This window comes from Heptranchias perlo, chromosome 15, assembly GCF_035084215.1.
Source record: "Heptranchias perlo isolate sHepPer1 chromosome 15, sHepPer1.hap1, whole genome shotgun sequence".
Lineage (NCBI taxonomy): Eukaryota > Metazoa > Chordata > Chondrichthyes > Hexanchiformes > Hexanchidae > Heptranchias > Heptranchias perlo.
The window spans coordinates 14,010,267-14,031,445 of NC_090339.1; the positions used below are offsets into that span (position 1 = coordinate 14,010,267).

Genomic DNA, 21,179 nt, shown 5'->3' on the forward strand with positions numbered 1-21,179 from the left:
TTTGCACTGAATTGTTGCCCAAGATGCAATCCCCAAAGGATAGTTTGAGAGTATTTTTTAAAAACTGCCCTCATTGTTCTTTTTCTAATGTCTAGTGTAATTATTTTTGAGAAGCAGGGTGGCTTGTTATGCATTAGTAAGGTGTAATGGTGTTTGTGTAGTTTTAGATTTTTTAAAATATAAATATTTTGCAAAGAAATTATAGCCTGAATACTGTACAAAGATGGGCAGTGTTAGCTGAAGTGGCCCTGCACAAGTGTTCACTTCTGTTTCTCTACTCACGCTCCCAGTATGTGTGCCTCCCCGTAAACATATAACACTGGATGCCATGTTATCTTGCAAGAGGAAGATTTTTCAAATCTCTCTGCTGTTTGTTTTTTTTCCTTCTTTCTGTCCATAAGTATGGAATTTTCACTGCAGATATCCTATTAGTGGTCATTTTGTCAGCTAAAGATAAATACTGTTTACTGTAATATTTCTAACTTTATAATTTTTTGAACTGTCTGTTACAATTTGCATGCAAAAGTGGAGCTTTGCACTGTTGAAACTGATTGTGAGCCAAGTTGAGGGACAAAGCTGATTTGAATATTGGAACAGGAGCAGGCCATTCAGCACCTCTAGCCAAATCCACCATTCAATTAGGTTATGGCTGATCTGTACTTCAACTCCATTTACCCATCTTTTCTCCATGTTCCTTGATAGCCTTACCTAACAAAAATCTAGCGATTTCAGTCCTGAAATTTTCAATTGACCCACCATCCACAGCCTTTTGGGGAGCAAGTTCCAGATTTCCACTACCCTTGGTGTGAAAAAGTGCTTCCTGATTTCACTTTTGAATGGCCAGGCTCTACCAGAGGAAATAATTTATCTACCCTGTTGAATCTCTATCATTTTAAATACCTCAACATTCAACACTCAAGGGAATACAAGCCATGTTTATGAAATCTGTCCTCATAATTTAACTCTAAGACCTGGTATCATTCTGGTGAATTTGCACTGTACCCCTTCCAAGGCCATTATATCTTTGCTGAGATTCGTTGCCCAAATCTGAATGCAGTACTCCAGATGTGGTCTGACCAAGGCTCTGTACAACTGAAGCATCACGGCCTCACTTTTGAATTCCAATGCCCTTGAGATAAAGATCATCACTCCATTAGGGGCCACCAGGGGTCACAGTCTCAGAATAAGGGGTAGGCCATGTAGGACTGAGATGAGAAATTTCTTCACTCAGAGGGTGGTGAATCTTTGGAATTCTCTACCCCAGAGGGCTGTGGAGGCCCAGTCATTGACTACATTCAAAACAGAGATCGATAGATTTCTAGATATTAAAGGCATCAAGGGATATGGGGATATTGCAGGAAAATGGCATTGAAGTAGATGATCAGCCATGATCTTGTTGAATGACGGAGCAGGCTCAAGGGGCCGGATGGCCTACTCCTCCTATTTCTTGGGAATGTGGTTGATTTTTAATCGGCCTCTGAAATGGCTGAGCAAGCCATTCAGTTGTAAAAGCTCGCTACGAAAAGTCATAATAAGAATAAAACCGGACGGACCACCTGGCATCGGACCACTAGGCACCGGACACGACAAAGGCAAACCAAGCACAGTCAACCCTGCAAAGTCCTCCTCACTAACATCTGGGGACTTGTGCCAAAATTGGGAGAGCTGTCCCACAGACTAGTCAAGCAACAGCCTGACGTAGCCATACACACAGAATCATAGGTTTTAGCCAACGTCCCAGACTCTTCCATCACCATCCCTGGGTATGTCCTGTCCCACCAGCAGGACAGACCCACCAGAAGTGGTGGTACAGTGATATATGGTCAGGAAGGAGTGACCCTGGGAATCCTCAACATTGACTCTGGACCCCTTGAAATCTCATGGCATCAGGTCAAATAAGGGCAAGGAAACCTCCTGCTGATTACCACCTACTGCCGTCCCTAAGCTAATGAATCAGTTTTACTCCATGTTGAGCACCACTTGGAGGAAGCATTGAGGGTAGCAAGGGCACGGAATGTACTCTGGGTGGGGGACTTCAATGTCCATCACCAAGAGTGGCTCGGTAGCACCACGATTGACCAAGTTAACTGAGTCCTGAAGGACATAGCTGCCAGACTGGGCCTCCGGCAGGTGGTGAGCGAACCAACACAAGGGAAAAACCTACTTGACCTCATCCTCACCAATCTACCTGTTGCAGATGCATCTGTCCATGACAGTATTGGTAGGAGTAACCACCGCACAGTCCTCATGGAGACGAAGTGCCGTCTTCGCACGGAGGACACCATCCAACGTGTTGTGTGGCACTACCACCGTGCTAAATGGGATAGATTCAGAAAAGATCTAGCAGCTCAAAACTGGGCATCCATGAGGCGCTGTGGGCCATCAGCAGCAGCAGAATTGTATTCCAGCACAATCTGTAACCTCATGCCCTGGCATATTTATCACTCTACCATTACCAACAAGCCAGGAGATCAACCCTGGTTCAATGAGGAGTGTAGAAGAGCATGCCAGGAGCATCACCAGGCGTACCTAAAAATGAGGTGCCAACCTGGTGCAGCTACAACACAGGACTTCATGCATGTTAAACAGTGGAAGCAACATACTATAGGCAAAGCTAAGCAATCTCACAACCAACGGATCAGATCAAAGCTCTGCAGTCCTGCCACACCCAGTCGTGAATGGTGGTGGACAGTTAAACAATTAATGGGAGGAGGCGGCTCTGTAAACATCCCCATCCTCAATGATGGCAGAGTCCAGCACGTGAGTGCAAAAGACAAGGCTGAAGTGTTTGCAACCATCTTCAGCCAGAAGTGCCAAGTGGATGATCCATCTCGACCTCCTCCCGATATCCCCACCACCAGAGAAGCCAGTCTTCAGCCAATTCAATTCACTCGACGTGATATCAAGAAACGGCTGAGTGCACTGGATACAACAAAGGCAATGGGCCCCGACAACATCCCGGCTGTAGTGCTGAAGACTTGTGCTCCAGAACTAGCCGCAACTCTAACCAAACTGTTCCAGTACAGCTACAACACTGGCATCCACCCGACAATGTGGAAAATTGCCCAGGTATGTCCTTTTACGCAAAAAGCAGGACAAATCCAATCCGGCCAATTACCGCCCTTTCAGTCTACTCTCAGTCATCTGCAAAGTGATGGAAGGTGCTATCAAGTGGCACTTACTCACCAATAACCTGCTCACCGATGCTCAGTTTGGGTTCCGCTAGCACCACTCTGCTCCAGACCTCATTACAGCCTTGGTCCAAACATGGACAAAAGTGCTGAATTCCAGATGTGAGGTGAGAGTAGTTGCCCTTGACATCAAGGCAGCATTTGACCCAGTGTGGCACCAAGGAGCCCTCGTAAAATTGAAGTCAATGGGAATCAAGGGGAAAACTCTTCAGTGGCTGAAGCACCTCCCCTTGGTATTCAATGGCATTACCATCGCCGAATCCCCCACCATCAACATCCTGGGGGTCACCATTGACCAGAAACTTAACTGGACCAGCCACATAAATACTATGGCTACCAGAGCAGGTCACAGGCTGGGTATTCTGTGGCGAGTGACTCACCTCCTGACTCCCCAAGGCCTTTCCCCCATCTACAAGGCACAAGTCAGGAGTGTGATGGAATACCCTCCACTTGCCCGGATGAGTGCAGCTCCAACAACGCTCAAGAAGCTCGACACCATCCAGGACAAAGCAGCTCGCTTGATTGGCACCCCATCCACCACCCTAAACATTCACTCCCTCCACCACCGGTGCACAGTGGCTGCAGTGTGTACCATCCACAGGATGCACTGCAGCAACTCGCCAAGGCTTCTTCGACAGCACCTCCAAAACCCCGACCTCTACCACCTGGAAGGACAGGGGCAGTAGGCACATGGGAACAACACCACCTGCACGTTCCCCTCCAAGTCACACACCATCCCGACTTGGAAATATATCGCCGTTCCTTCATCGTTGCTGGGTCAAAATCCTGGAACTCCCTACCTAACAGCACTGTGGGAGAACCTTCACCGCACTGACTGTAGCAGTTCAAGAAGGCGGCTCACCACCACCTTCTCAAGGGCAATTAGAGATGGACGCTCACATCCCATGAATGAATAAAAAAAAATTCTTATGTTCTTATCCTTTTTGATTGCTTTTTGTCCCCATGCACTAGCTTTTAGTGATTTGTGTACATTGATACCTAAATCCCTTTGCTCCTCCACAGTTCCTAGTGTTTCGCCATTACGAAAATATTCTGATTTGAGTTGCATATCAGAATATTGGGCAATATTGCATTTGACATACAGTGGTAAATGCTGCTTGCAGTATGTTTTTCCATTTAATTGAATGCATAGGCAGCAAGAATCATCAGCTTTCTGTGGTCAACTGTATAGTCGATTTATTGCTGTTAGAATTAGTCAGAAATTGTATCTAGAATTTTTTTCTTTATCAATACATTTGAAGGTTTCACTTTTGTCCACAGCAGAAATCTGGGTATGCACAGATTTTCCTAGCAAAACTTGAAGAACACATACTTTTATAGGAAGTGGCTAAATATTCAACCGTTATCCATTCTTGATTCACTTTCATCATGGTCGTCTTGCTGCCCTGTATGAGTAGGTGCTGGCACCTTGGAAATAATTTAGTCAGTGGAAATTCTAGGGTATTTGTAACTGTGGAGAACTTTGGTGATTTTGAAGTCCCAGTGATCTTTCTATTTTCAAACAAGGATTATTATTATGTGCTCCTTGACTTATGTATTTAATTTTTGTATCTTACCTTTTTAAAGCCTTGTTAATTTGGCCATAATAAATTGTACAAGATGTTGAGTGTGAGATCAGCCAGCTTGGAACAGCAGGGCACTGCTCTTTTAATATGTCCTTGTGTATTGCACTGGGGCTGTCTGAAGCTTTAAGAGAATATATGAAAATATCTATAAATGTTAGCTTTGCAGCACATGACTGGTTGAAGCTCAATTTCTTTGGATCCTTCTGTTGTGATGACTTACTTTGTACTCAGTCAGAAACAGGAGGCTGCTCATGAATTGTATGGGAAGTACCTTCATTTGTTTGCCTGAATCAATTTAAAAATTGGCTGTTTATTCACTGACTAGATGTTTGTGCACTGATTTTAGGATATTACAGAAATGCAAATTAGGGTGGAAGAAACACATTTAGGCTTTGTGATTTGTCACAAATTGTCACAGTAGATGTTTTAAATGAGAAGGAAAAAAAATCATGACACTGCATGATGTTATGTAATTTGCCAATGGTAGAATTGGATTTTACTGACTGTCAGCTGGCACCATGACACTAAATATATTCATTTGTATTAAGAATGCAAACATACATGTTGAAAAGTTATGCTGGTAGATTTTACATCAGAAAGTTGTTTGTTAAATTAGTGCATTTCCGAGTTCAATATGCACTAACATCATTGTGACTTGGGTAGACTGGCTTCCTTGAAAGAGCGCGGGATTCTCACAGAAAAGTGTGGGGGTGGGTGGTGCATCGATAATACAGTGCCAAGGTACCATTTACGGGGACACATGGCGAAATCTCCCGATTTTCCATCTGGTCAGTCCACCCCTGAATTGTGGCTGTTTAGTCTTGTACATCTTGTTTCCTTGTGGCCACTGTTAACAGAACAGTTACTATTAAACCAAATGTGACTGGACTAATTTTTATACACAAAATCTAATACTGGCTAAACCCTCAGCTGTTTGTCCTAAATCCTTAAATCCCACTTGTTCTGGTAATCCACCTGCAACTACTCGGTTTTAAATATGCTGTAATTATTAGATTAGCTTGAAATGGGGCCATTTACACTGCAGCATGTAGTCTCGTGGTTAGAATAATCCCTATCAGAATGTAATTTACACATGCAAAAACATCAGTGGGGGACATAATTGCAATATACATTTTGATTTCATGAGACAATACTTGCTGCAGTGACAATTCTGAATGCTGTCTTTGCATGTTAATGTATCTCCCCCTTGTGGATTTTTTTTTTGATACTGAAAACTATAATTTATCAAGTCATTCCTTCATAGCTGTTCCCTTCAATGCTAGGGATCAGTTTTGTTGCATCTCTTCTGTGCTGCATTGTACGGCTGAATAGGCCTACACATTTCATGGTGACCAGCAATGTGTGCAGTGCTCCAGGTGTGGCCTGATCAGGGTACTGTACAGTTACAGCATGACTACTGGCGATTTAAATTAAATTGATTGGCAGTATAGCACAGCACCCTATTGGCTTTGTTTATTGTCACGTCACCTCACCTTGGACATGGCCAGTGACTAGCCCTCCAAGGTTTCTTTTGAGCTTCCTCCATGAAAAGTTCTAAATCAACCATGAAGTATACATAATTCCTGTCACTACATCCAATATGCAGTGCCTTTCATTTGTCCATATGGAACTTTATTTGTCTCTGATCAAAGTGCAAATCCTGATGAGCTCTCTCAGCTGTCTCTCCTGGTAAGTGGGAGGCAGAAGACTGCTCAGTGGGACATGGCAGTTTTTCTGCTGGGGGTGGGGATGAAAGTTATCTCTTGGAGAACAACATAATAGGGCTGATGTAAGGAAGGGGGAATGTTCTGGACTCTTGCTTAATTACTTTTGGGGATCAGAATGTTTATGTAGAATTATCCCTTGGATTGAATAGAGCAGTAAAGTTCACAATCTGGTAGATTGTATACTTCCTGTCGCGGGAGTGGACTTGATAGGCTGACTGCCATTGTTTCATGTTTTCTCAAGTTCTTTCTTGTTTTCAACATTGTAAGTAATTTCCTCACAGTTGGATCTTTAAATTGTTTAGCCATTGAGGATGCTGAGCATCATACATTAATTCACTTCTAAACTTATTCTTGTACATTGCTTTCAGAAATCTTTTTTTTTTACATTTTAATAAATTACTTTCAACATAAGAGAAAGTGGGATATTTCCATGCGTCATAAGTGTACAAGTTGAAGAGGGAATTGGCACTAATGTCTTTTTTATGCATTTCTGACATGAAAGATTGTGCCCCACCTTTTGCTCAGTGAGGCTCCTGCAGATTTGTAAAAAGCTGAGGGTTGGTTAAATATTATTTGCTTTTCTGGTCAGCTTAATGTCTTACAATGTTGTGTTGAGAGTTGGTGTTGAAAGCGAGATGAAAGATGATGTGAAATAGGCTTAGTTCTTGATGTCAGTTAAAGGGCTCCTGAACATTTACCTGAACATTTACCTGACGAAGGAGGAAGCCTCCGAAAGCTTGTAGATTTCAAATAAAAATTGTTGGACTATAACTTGGTGTTGTAAAATTGTTTACAATCAGTTAAAGGGGACATTGAAAGGGAAAAATGAGTACCCAAAGGTTGGGGTTCCTTTTATCCTGGTTCTTTTCTCCTTAGTCCAGCAAGTTGCTTTTGGCAGCTGGTAGTCCGATGTGTTCCAATCTCCAACTGGGTTTAAGAATTCTTTCAGAATAACAGTTAATGTTTTGCAAAGTCTTTTAATAGCCATAACAGAATACAAGTACAAGGAAGTCATGTTTAAAATGTTGAGTGCTCTGGTCAGACTAGACTTACAGGATTGTGTCAATCTATGATCTCTGACATTCCAATATTCTGACATTCAAGCCCTAGAGGCGGTTCAAAGAAAACCTGGCATCAGAGAACTGAGTTCTGAAGAAAGAGCAAAGAAAATTGGACCTTTCAGCCTTGAAGGGAGGCAGCTGTGAAATGATCTTATAGAGGTATAATGTTAAGTGGTCTGGAAAAGGTAAATCCGGAACGCCACTACAAACTAAACCATAAGAGTAAGACAAGGTGAAAATTTGTAAAAGGTAAACTTAGACCTAATGCCAGGAAGTTCTTCACACCAAATAGTTAATATCTAGAGTGGACTTCATGGAGGCAGAACCCTGAAATCATTTGAGAAACATTTGCATTCCGTGATGGGAGGGACTGTTAGGTCTTTCAGGATGGATGAGCTAAGATAGGTTGAACGGCCTCCTTCATCAATATTTATTTTGGAATCTGTTTGTGGAAAGCAAGCTGACCTGAATGTAACCCCAGCTTCTGCTTGTAGTTTAAGATCCTGAATCTTTCTTACAGTAGTAACAAAACTGTGACCGAACAATTGATACTTTTCAAAAGATGTAGTCAAAATTTTTACTACTGCAATTGCTACGTGTACAAATCATTTATCAATTTGCTATGTTTCGTTGACAGGGAGAGGAACGGTACTGCTGTCAATGAATGAACATTCCGGTGATAATGGCAGAACAGCCTCCGCTGGAAACAGCTCTAATGAATGAAGTTCCACTTCTACCTCATATAGTTAATGGGGACAGCGGACAACAGGTGAGTGCTAAACTAAAGGATTATACATCTGGTATTGGGATCCTTCGTTTTAGTATTTGAAAGTTCCATTACTCATTTTTCCATCCAAATTTAATGCAGAAACCAACAAAGTATATTCCAGAATAATGTAACTTGATCTTATTTATGCAGTTGACCATTGACGCTTCAAGAATGGCCATTCCTAATTGGATGCCAGATTTTCAAACCCCCGTTGTATAATTGCTTTACATCACCTTTTTTCCATCTGCCTAAAGATTTCCTGTTTCTCTTGCATCAAAATGTCTGTGCCAGAGTAGTTGTTATGACAAATATGAAGTAGTTCTGTCTTTTAGCTTGGTAGCAGTTGCTTTAATTCAGTCATAATACATAGAGTTTAAAAGCCTGTTGTACTTTTGCCTAAATCCAATACAATGGTAACAGGTTTGAGAGAAGCACTAAACCACATTTCGTATATATACATGCATGTTATTTATTTGTTCATTGTTTATTTTGTGACTTTGCTTAATATCTTAAACCTAAAACATTAATTAGAGATAGAATGGCAGTAGAAAAAAGGGACATAACTACACTAATAGTGGAAAGGAGGTAGAGCAAGCAAATATGTGAAATGAGTAAAGGACATAGAATAATAATCATGGGAGATTTTGACTATCCCCAAATAAACTGGCAAGAAGAGATAGGTGAAGGGATACAGGGAATGGAGTTTTTACAATGAGTGCGGGACTCTTTTCGTACCCAGTAGGAAAAAAGCCCAATAAGAGAGGAAGCACTGCTGGATCTATTAATGGGAAATGAACCAGAGCAGATAAGAGAACTAAGTGTAGGGGAACATCTAGGCAATGGCAATCACAACATAATACAGTTTAAGATAAAGATTGAGAAGGACATAAGACAAAGACCAAAGTAATAAATTGGAAAAAAGCTGATTTTCAGGGGATGAGAATGGAACTAGGGAAAATAAACTGGAAAAATTTGCTGTTAAACAAAGAAATAGAACAGCAGTGGGAAATATTTAAAATGATCAGTAGAGTCCAGGAGAAATATATCCAACTAAAAAGCAAGAACAAACTAGCTAGTAATGACAGACCATGGATGAATAAAGAAATAAGGACAAAATTGAAATTAAAGAAAAAGGCATACATACGTAAGTACATAGACAACAAAGGAGAGGATGACAAAAGGGAATATGCAAAGGTTAGGAAAGAAGTTTAAAAAAAAAACAATTAAGAAGGCAGAGAAATTACGAAATTAAATTATCAAGGAATATAAAAAAAATAAAGTATTCTACAGACATACCAAAAGAAAAATCAGGATAGGGATAGGGCCACTATGAGATAAACACGATAAACTTACAGGTAATGACAGGGAAATGGCAGAAATATTAAATAATTACTTTGCCTCAGTATAACATTTAAGATAGAAAGAAAGGGGGAGATAATAACCAAATCAAAATTAGAGAGGATAAAACCCCTGGTCCGGATGGATTGCATCCCCGCATATTAAAACAAGTTAGGAAAGAGATAGCAGAGGCTCTATATATATATATATATATATATATATATATATATATATATTCATTAGAAAAGGGAATCGTGCCAGAGGACTGGCGAACAGCTAATGTGATGCCTATGTTTAAAAAGGGAGATAGCACCAGTCCAGGGAACTATAGACCAATTAGCTTAATGTCGGTGGTAGGAAAGATAAAGGAATCCTTACTCAAAGATATAATAGAAAAACATATAGAAACCAAAAATATAATAAAGAATAGTCAGCGTGAATTTTAAAAGGGAAGGTCATGCTTGACCAAACCTTATTGAATTCTTTGAAGAAGTAACAGAAAGGATGGACAAAGGTGATGCGGTAGATGTAACATATTTGGATTTTCAAAAGGCCTTCAATAAGGAACTGCATAGTAGACTCATGACTAAGGCCAGAGGAGTCAGGAGACAAGTAGCATAATGAATAGCAAGCTGGCTACAAAACAGAAAAGAGAGTAGGGGTTAAGGGTTGTTATTCTGACTGGCAATAGGTAGAAAGTGGTGTTCCACAAGGATCGGTGCTGGGACCACTGTTGTTCACCATTTACATAAACTATTTGGACTCTGGAATCGAAGTACAATTTCAAAATTTGCAGACGACACCAAATTAATACCGAGGAGGACTGCGACAAAATACAGGAAGACATTAAGAAACTTACAGAATGGATGTGTAATTGGCAAATCAATTTTAATATGGATAATTGTGAGATTACATTTTGGTAGGAAGAATAAGGGGGCCACATACTGCTTGGATAATGAGACTAAATGGGGCAGAGGAGCAGAGGGATCTGGGGATACAGATACACAAATCACTAAAAGTAACGACGTAGGTTAATAAGGCCATATAAAAAGCAAACCAAGAACAGGGGTTCATTTGTAAAGCGATAGAATTGAAAAGCAGAGAAGTTATATTAAACTTGTATAGAACCTTGGTTGGACCACACTTGGAGACGTAAACAATTCTGGTCTCCATATTATAAAAAGGTGCAAAAAAGGTTTACTAGGATGATACCAGAACTGAGAGGTTATACGAGTCGGGAAAGATTGAGCAGGTGGGGCATTTTTCTCTAGAAAAGAGAAGACTGAGGGGTGCCCTTATAGAGGTCTTTAAGATTATGAAAGGGTTTGATAAGGTAAACGTAGAGAAGATGTTTCCATTTGCAAGGGAAGACCAGAACTAGGGGCCATAAATATAAGATAGTCACTAATAAATCCAGTAGGGTATTCAGGAGAAACTTCTTTATGCAGAGCGTGGTTAGAATGTGGGACTCGCTACCGCAAGGAGTAGCTGAGGCAACTAGCATAGATGCATTTAAGAGGAAGCTAGATAAACACATGAGGGAGAAAGGGATAGAAGGATATGCTGATAGATGAAATAGGGAGGGAGGAGGCACGTGTGGAGCATAAACACCAGCACGGACCTGTTGAGCTGAACGGCCTGTTTGTGCTGTACATTCTATGTAAGGCCTGATGTGACACTACTGTTTTTAACTCTTATGGAGATGCAAGTTAATTTCCAATTTCTAACTTGACAGGTTGTTCTGTTAGTTATCCTTGGTTCACTACCGAAAACTTATGTAGGTATGAAGACTAGTAAAGACATTCTCAATGGCATAGGGAATTAGAACATGGCTATGACAGCGATCTAAAATACAGAAGCCAAAAAATCTAGAGCAAGAAGGGTAGAAAAGATTCAATTGATAAAAATGAGAAGTTACCAGTTTGGTTTTGTAAACTTTTTAAGAGTTATTGACTAGTTTCTGACCTATCTGTACTTTACAGATATGCAGTAAGTTGTAGTCCATTAAATCCAGTGATGAGTGTTATAGCAGTGTTTTTGTACAAAAAATTTAGAGAATGACAGGTGCCTTAGAGTGAATATAAAGCTATAATTCAATTGAAGGGTTCTGATAACTGTGTTTGTAATTGAGTAGAATTCCTAGTTTGAGTACTGTTGTATCTGTTATGATATGCCATTGTTACAGTAATTTAAGTGGGGCCCAGCAGAATGCGTTGTAACGAGGAGTCTGTATGCATAGTACAATGTTAAGATGGTTCCCAAAGAATACAATGCTGCCTTAAAAATCTGGCATGAATGAAAACACATTACCATGTTTAAAATTCTTCAAGCTACTGAGAAATCCACTCTGAGTTTGTTTACTTGATATAAAGTGCACTTCCTCCCCATGGGGACACAACTCACATATCTAAGTGCTGAGAGCTGAGGCACAGGTTGGCAGATGCAAGGCTTAAAAACACTCAAGTATGCACTGGAGTTTAATCAGCTAAAATCACACAGCTTACAAATGCAGAGCACCAGTAAGCTTTCCTCTCGTCCATCTACGGTCACCCTACTTGCTAAGGCATTGGCTTGCAGGATTATCTGGAAGTAATCATCAAGGACAGGTCTCACTCTCCAGGTGAGCCAAACTGACTGTCCAGTCATCAGCAAAGCCCTAGAGGCTTGCTTGGCTCAAGTACTAAATAGATGGTTGACTTGACTCCAAACTTCCATTGTCAGGCATGCCATCTAGAAGCCAGACTAACTTGTAAGAGACTTCACATACCTACCCCAGGAGGATCACCCTCGTGAGGTGGACAGCAGATACCCGGAGGTCTTCATGAGCAGTGCAACTTGCTATAGCACATGCTTTTGCATTGCTACTATTTTTCTGACCACAGCATGGATACACACTGTATCTAATCAAACAGTGATTCCTCAGCAACCACTGCTTGCCTCTGCAATATAATTATGGTTAACTAAACCACAGATATGAGTGCTATTCTCAAACCCTGGCTCCAAGTACTGTCTTCCAGCAGCCATCATCTTAAGTCTTGAAATTTCCTTGTCAGCTATATAATTGCCGTTTGCCTTCAGTATGGTGGAAGGACCTAAACAGGGACATATTACAATGTGCCAGCCACCCTTGTCTACTCTTTGTTACTTCTTCAAAGAATTCAGTAAGGTTGGTCAAGCATGACTTTTCCTTCTGCAATCCGTGCTGTCTACTCTTTACTATATTTTCGGTTTCTAGATGTTTTTCTGCTACATCTTTGAGTAAAGATTTCATTAACTTTCCTACCACTGTTGTTAAGCTAACTGATCTATAGTTCCCTGGACTTGTTCTATCTCCCTTTTTAAATATAGGAATCAGAATAGCTGTCCGCCAGCCCTCTGACATTATTCCCTTTTCTAATGAATTTTTATATATATGTAATAGTGCCTCTGCTATTTCTTCCCTAACTTCTTTTAATATGCATGGCTGCAATCCATCTGGACCAGGAGTTTTATCCTCTCTAGTCCTGAAGGACTGTGTCTAGACTAAAGTTGGCATATACCAGAACCTGAGGGAAAAATGCTTCATCTGTGTCAAATCACCATCCTGCAAATATGGAAGAGCGGGTCACTCCAAGGCACTGATGATCTGTTGTTTCTTGGGAGTTACTTGGGTTTGTGACAATGACTATCACAGTTCTCTCCAGAATAATAGCTGCTTTTATCCATGTAGTTTCAGTGGCCGCCCTACTGCTGGTGCTACTTTCAAAAACAACCAAAGTATACGGTATTTTAGTTCTAAAACATAATGTCATTGAAACAAGATTGTGGCAAGTATGTTTCAAAAGTTCAAACAGGAAGATCTGAACTGTGGGCCTGGAAGCAGAACGTCAAAACCTATGCTGGGAATCCACACTCCACAGCTTCTATTGAGACTTCAGGTGGGCTATGTGGAGGTAGCAGACTAATTAATAGAAGATCGCATATTGATGAGAAGAAATAAAAACTGCTTTTGAAAAATGGAGCAAAAAAATTGAAAGATCTTAAACCAACAAACAAACTGGGATCAAAGATGGAAAAGAATTGAAGATGTATTTCAGAAGTAAAGGTAAAACTAGAATATGTGGGTGAAAGGCAGACTGTCACTCCCACGCTCGCATACAGCGTCACAGCAGAGTACATTGATGACCTAGACAAGTGGCTGTCAAAATAACTTGAGTTTCTTGGCTTTCCTAATTGAACTGCCCAATAGATCAGAAGAATCCCTGAGATGTGGGCCAGAGATATTACAGTACTAAATCTGACCAGAATGAAGATGCAAGATTTAAGAATAACTAAGTTTATCTCACTGACAGACAATGGGTTTTGTCAAAGAAATTAGTGTACAATTTTTCATTCAACGGGAGAAATTTAAGTTTGTTCCCCGAAGGCACAGGGTAGCTGAGGTTGCAGAAGTGCCCTAAACTGTCTAATAAAAATGAGGAAAAGATGGATGGAAGAAACAAACAAGAGGCCAAGGGAGATGATCAGGAAGGAATAAAATTAGTTAGAGGTGGAAGAGGAGGAGGTATGAAAGAATTTTGGAAGTGTTAAGACTGAATATTGGTGTGCAAGTACATTTGACCTAAGGCATAAGGGAAGAACTGTTATGGAACTTAGAAGCATCACATAGTTGTGAAACTCCACTTTTTAGGGTAGCACAGCGCCAACATTACTGTCTGATCTTTGTGTAATATGTTAATTGTAGGCTGAGAGAATGCTGCTTTCGTCAATACTTAGTCTGAAAACAGTTTCTTTGTGGGTAATATAGATTTTATGTTTGATCATTAATATTAGCTGTTTATTACTAAAATGTGAGATGGGTGGAGAAAACACAATCCTGGAGAAAATTTAAGGTCTAACTACGCAAAACCTAGGGTTTCACTCATAGAAGCGACAAATTAAAATTAATGGATGTTTGTTGGGAGGGAAACTAGAAGTTGTTAAATAATCCGATGAACCACTCAGAGTCAGAAGTGAAAGGGATTGGATGGTTGCTTCTGTCAGTTTCTGAATTTGAGGCTAGTTTTGGGAATTGTGTGGTCATTGATTTAAACATATCCATAGTCATTCCTTGACTTGGTTTGAAAAAAATCACTTCAGTGGTTAGATATCAATACTTTTATCGGATGGTTAGTGGCAATATGTTGTGGCATTTTAACTTGAGTAGTATTTGAGTGTAGAGGCAGCCTTATGAGAGTCGGTGGGAATTCAGGCCATGAACGATTAAGTTTGATTCAATTAGGGCAGGATCTATGGTCAAAGCTTTGTGTTCTTGTCCAGTGATAATTAGTGTTACAGCTAGATGTTTCTTGTTTAAAGATCTTATCTCCAAATGAATAGGGCGAGAGGCAGTTACGCTAATCAGTGTCATCTGGTACTGATATAGTAAATTGATAGTGATCTTTATAATGTTTCTGTAATTTTAACCTTTTCAGTGCCACCTGACCCCAAGTATTATAAACATTACTGGTGGCGCTAAGCTGCTTAGCAGTTTATATGTAGCTTTATTAGTTTATGCTCGTTCTTCTTAAAAATTAGTACATTATAAGCAGTACAAACATTGTGGTCTAGACAAAATATGATCAACATTGCCTAACCTTTAACATATTGAAAGGTAGGTGACGAGCTGTAAATACCAGTTTTAAATACAGGTGAACATTTTTTTTAATGTAACAGGGTCTGACTGGTACTTAAATGTAACTTGTATACTTTTTTTGCAAGTAACGAGACACTCCTGGCTTCCAGGCCTCAATTCGGTACTGTCTGCAAATTAGTTTGAATGAGGCCTCAAATAACTCACTACTAAGACTCCCTTTCTGCATAATGTCAAATTGAAAAAAAAAATTGACGTATATAAAGCAAAATAAACTGGATATTCATTTAGACAGTTATCAGTCTATTCTAACAAAAAACTGCTTTTTATAACCGAAAAGAATAATCGCTGTAGTAGTAATGAGAGCAGTGACAATTGAGTTATGGAGCCAGAGTTCAACAGAATTAATTAATGAGCAGTTAGTTATTGCAGCATTCTTCCTTTACAACATGTGGAAGCTCAGGTTAACATCTGATAAAGTCACGTGGATGTTGCCCCATTAGTGGCCTTTGGCATGGATGATGTCAGTAGATCAATTGTTTGATATATTCCCACATTTTGTAAAAGTGTCTCCCCCAGAGAAGTTATGATCCTTGCTTTTGGTGGGCTGAATACTCTCCTTTTTCTTGTGTTTGTCAAACTTCTAGTTAAGTTGCAAAACATTTTCTCTATTTTGTGTGTTAGCTTCCCCATACCTGTACTTTTCTGAAGATGACAACTATGTTGTCACAGTCCTCTAGCCCCCTTACCCACTTTGGTGATATTTCATATGTAAGCCTGATCAGTGAGCAGAAGCCATCAGAACTAGGCCTTGCATGCATTTTCAGCAAGTATCAGTGAACAGCGAGAGGCCCTGTCTTTTTATTTCAGGACTGTGGATAATGAGGGCAGTTGCAGTGCCTTCACTGGAATCCAGGCTGAGATCGGCTAACTTGGTGCAGACTTTGGACCTCTCTAGTCTTTAGTCTTTATGATGAGTGCCACATCATGAGGTGCATTGAGCCACCAGAGGACCCCTTTAGTCAAATTTTATTGAAATTCATTTTCTTAAATTTGATAAGATGTTTGAAGTAATCTTTCTTTCTGTGTTGAAGGGTCGAGGCTCTAAATACTGTATAACATGTTGTGCCTTCATAGTGACTGGCAAACACTCGATGTCACCAGTGCTTGTCCTTCTGCCCCATCTGTGTAGGATTCTGAGCAGTAATGGCAGCTCTTCTAGGATTGCATCCACTCCAGGAATGACCACAGGGAAACTTCAGGAGAGCTGGTTGCTTCAGGTTCAACAGTACTGGAAAAATTGAGTGCTGCTCAAGAAATCCAGGTCTGTGCTTTGCATAAGGATCTGTTTGGGCCAATGCCTCTGCGCATTACAACGGGGTGGAGCTGTAGGGTCAAACTAGCTTTGTATGTGTTGGTCTAGACCTGTTTTAGTGGGGCCTGACCCTCTCCACTATTTGGGAATACTGGACAAAAGATAAAGTTCCTAACGTATACTGTTAACAAGTTAAAGAAGACTACAGTATCAGTTGGTACTGGACCTCCTAAGGAAAAGAAGTTGATACCTTCCACGACTGAGGCACTAGTTTACCTAGACCTTCCTTAAAAGTAGTGCATGGAATTGTGCAGTACAGTGATCATGTTGCAGGTGACTGAGGGTGAAGACGGATGCCTTACACCTCTTGTGGTTGTTGGAGGCCAATCATCTCAGCCCCAGGACATTGCTGCAGGAGTTCCTCAGGGCAGTGTCCTAGGCCCAACCATCTTCAGCTGCTTCATCAATGACCTTCCCTCCATCATAAGGTCAGAAATGGGGATGTTCGCTGATGACTGCACAGTGTTCAGTTCCATTCGCAACCCCTCAAATAATGAAGCAGTCCGAGCCCGCATGCAGCAAGACCTGGACAACATCCAGGCTTGGGCTCATAAGTGGCAAGTAACATTCGCGCCAGACAAGTGCCAGGCAATGACCATCTCCAACAAGAGAGAGTCTAACCACCTCCCCTTGACATTCAACGGCATTACCATCGCCGAATCCCCCACCATCAACATCCTGGGGGTCACCATTGACCAGAAACTTAACTGGACCAGCCATATAAATACTGTGGCTACGAGAGCAGGTCAGAGGCTGGGTATTCTGCGGCGAGTGACTCACCTCCTGACTCCCCAAAGCCTTTCCACCATCTACAAGGCACAAGTCAGGAGTGTGATGGAATACTCTCCACTTGCCTGGATGAGTGCAGCTCCAACAACACTCAAGAAGCTCGACACCATCCAAGATAAAGCAGCCCGCTTGATTAGCACCCCATCCACCACCCTAAACATTCACTCCCTTCACCACCGGCGCACTGTGGCTGCAGTGTGCACCATCCACAGGATGCACTGCAGCAACTCGCCAAGGCTTCTTCGACAGCACCTCCCAAACCCATGACCTCTACCACCTGGAAGGACAAGAGCAGCAGGTACATGGGAAGAACACCACCTGCACGTTCCCCTCCAAGTCACACACCATCCCGACTTGGAAATATATCGCTGTTCCTTCATTGTCGCTGGGTCAAAATCCTGGAACTCCCTTCCTAACAGCACTGTGGGAGAACCGTCACCACACGGACTGCAGCGGTTCAAGAAGGCGGCTCACCACCACCTTCTCAAGGGCAATTAGGGATGGGCAATAAATGCTGGCCTCGCCAGCGACACCCACATCCCGTGAACGAATAAAAAAAAAATATGTAACAGTACCCAGGACCTGGTGGATCCTTTACTCTTGCATGATAAAATTGATAATCAACAGAAGTAGGGTTTGTCTCAGTTGGACTGGATTATTTTATGTCTGCTGTTTCTCTGGGCTTTCATTCAGGTGATCCTCCTGCCAACTTTGTGGCCCTGTTGAATTCTGTGAAAATTGTAAATCAATATCAGTTGCAGATAGACACCATGCTGTTTAATCCAAATATTTTGCTAACATTACAGGATCCGAAAATGTGCATTTTCTGCTGTTTTTGTGAATCTGGCTTTGCTTAAGTAATACTTCAATCTTTTGCCGGTCAGTAAGGTACTTCTGCAGATGAAGTTCTGGTATAAAGACTATAACCGTATTGATTGAGGTGCTTTGTACCTGCGCTAGTGTACTGGATTGTTAATTTCAATCTGCTGTGCAAAAACTTAATTAGACAAACTGTTTATCAAAAACACCAGAATGGAGGCTTGATGCATAGACAATTTCAATTCCCGTTTTAACCCTTCCCCTGTATGTGGTTAACTCAACAAACGTTGTGACTAGGATTTTAATCAATTTCAGGATATAAACGATGAATGAATGTTGACATTCTGAATGGTAAGGGACTTCATTATAGGGTTGGAGGGGAAGAGAGATACCCTGTAGTGCTAAGACGCAGTGTGATCTGCTTATGGCTGGCTGCGATTTTGTGTTCTACTAACCTACTTTTTGTTGTCGGAGAAAATGAGAAGTATCATCTGTATTTTGAAATTGAATTCTCTTGCATCCCAAATCTGCTCAGTGAGGTACAGAATAACAAGGTCTAGTACATGTGTGTAGCTAATGCCCGCACTATATCTCCGTTCTTCAATTTTGTGACTGATGTATGTTGATTCTGCAGGGTTTTTTTATTGACCTTGTTGTCTTGGTGACAATGGCTGGAAACGCATTTCAACTGGATTAATTTTGAGAGGAAGTGATCTGTGGAGAAGGAGTTAACAACAGTATCATTGTTTGCTACTTCCTCAAGCATCCCTGAATGTTTTGCTTTTAATCTTCATAAGAGCACACTTTGCATCCTTCAAGAAACATTTGCTGCTGAAGCATGATGAAGCTGGAATTGGCTGCTTCAATGTAAATGGTATTTTTTTTTCTCTGCACAGCATGTAAGGAAGGTATCAGGCGAAATAGGTGTATGACTTGACCATCTGTTACACTGACATATGAACCTTCTGGGAGACTTTTGCTGCAGGACTTGAAACCATGAAAGCAGTTGTGTTAACCTTCTTAAACCTTGACCAAGTACTGGATATATTTAATAGCATTTCAATCACATTATTTATATTACTAGTTTGTTGCTGGCATACTGGATACATAATGTAATTTTGAACCAGGGCCAGTAGTTTTTGATAAATTGTACATTTAGTTCTTTGAGCACTAAAGCTGTACCATATGGGTGTTTAGGAACAAATGGTATTACAATCTGAGTACTGCAGAGTATAATTGCCTTTGCTTGTTTCCTTAAATCTAATTTCTTGATGTTAACTTGAGAAATACATATTCACTAGAAAGCTGTTTGTTTCTATAAGAGCACTATGGATGTCCAATGATTTGTTTAACCCTGGGGGTGTTTGGAAGGTCATTTGTTCAGTTGTAGAGCCTACACAGTCCAGACACTGAAAAAAACATGTAACTGCTTGCAGGGGATTGGTTGTAATGATAGTATTTTGAATTTGAAATTAAATAGTTGGAGGATTTGGTTTTGAATCACTAAATGTTAACACTTGAATATGTAGAGCATCAGATCCTCCAGGTGTGATTAGGCATTATTCAACAAATTCAATATATTCATTGTGTGTGTAACCTAATTAAATTTGCTCAAAATAATAAAATATTGAGTAAATTTGTTATTTGATAGTCTGTTACTTTAGGCAATCGTTCCTTTAACACATGTACTGAATTGGAGTCCATTGTGAGAAAGTTAGAAGGATGTTTATCCTGTTTGGGACAATGTTAAATACAGAATGTCACTCTTAAAATGTCACAGCAAGCCAGCATGAATTGTGAGACATTCAGTAAAAAGAACATCAAGTCAGAACAAAGAGTAACTTCTGGCAACGAATACAAATTGCTTCATATAACTTGGATTGCTTCAGTGCTAATTTAGCTTGTTTAGAGGGGAGGCACAATTTTGTTCTAACTTTTCTTTGCCACTCCCAATATATTTTGTACTGTAACATTTTAAACTGCTACTACAAAAATTAGCCTTAACCTGACATCTGGGATGGTTAAGGAGGAGGGTGCTTGGTCTTTTGCTGTCAGTTTAAAAATAACCTGTATTATTGTCTATTAGAAATTTGTAACTAGTTTATCTTATTTCATCTTCCTATAGCTGATATAGCTACATTTCTGTACCCATCCCTTTATGTGGTTATAGGCATAATTTAATAAAATAGGCAGAATTTATTTTTGAAACTAGCTTGAGATGACTGAATCCCTGCTCTTTTTGTCTGCAGAAGGTGCATGGCACAGGGAGATGAGAGGAATAAATCAGGGATAAAGATAAATATTCCTCTTCTCCCCCCTCTCCTCCCCCCCCCCCCTAAAAAAAATTAATCACTTGTTTCTCTGCTTCTCTTAGAATTTTTCTTCCCCTTTTGTGTGTTTTTTCTCTCTTTTTGCTATTTTTCATATTCTCTCCTCACTTTTCTCCAGTCTCCTTTGTCTTTAGAATACTTTGTTATCCTAGAATCTCAGTTAAAGATATTAACCTCCGCCATATGTGTCTTGCACTTGATCAAAAAATATGTGCACGTCAAATTGTTCTACTGTGAAAAATGTGCCTTTGATATCTCAGAAATCCTCTGCAAGATACCCAGAAGATTACCAAACATGTAATTGAATTGGATCCTGCACAACACCTAGGCCTCCTCATAGTGAACCCAATTGCCCTCCCCCCACCCACAACACCAAAGCTGCCAAGGTTTCCCTTTAACTGCAGCTAGTTGGGTACATCTCAACGAAGAAGCAGCAGAACGACCTTTCCCTTCCACCCCTGTCAATGTGGAAGCATGGGTTGCAGCAGTGTGGAAAATAACCCAATCTGCGAAATTCTTTCTCACTGAAGCTGAACCAGGAGAAATGCTTGGAAATCTGGTGCCTGTTCTTGCCCCACTGAGT

At 40.6% G+C, this 21,179-nt stretch overlaps 1 protein-coding gene across 3 annotated transcripts in view; it reads left to right on the forward strand.

Annotated features, from left to right (window-relative positions):
* Positions 1-21,179, forward strand: part of LOC137332878 (fibronectin type-III domain-containing protein 3A-like) — a 145,459-nt gene that overhangs the window by 60,236 nt on the left and 64,044 nt on the right. For all 3 annotated transcript variants that reach the window (XM_067996859.1, XM_067996857.1, XM_067996858.1), the window contains exon 2: positions 8,203-8,334. In XM_067996859.1, coding sequence (XP_067852960.1) covers positions 8,230-8,334 — 105 coding nt within the window. In that variant the 5' untranslated portion in view covers positions 8,203-8,229. The remainder of the gene's footprint in view (positions 1-8,202; positions 8,335-21,179) is intronic.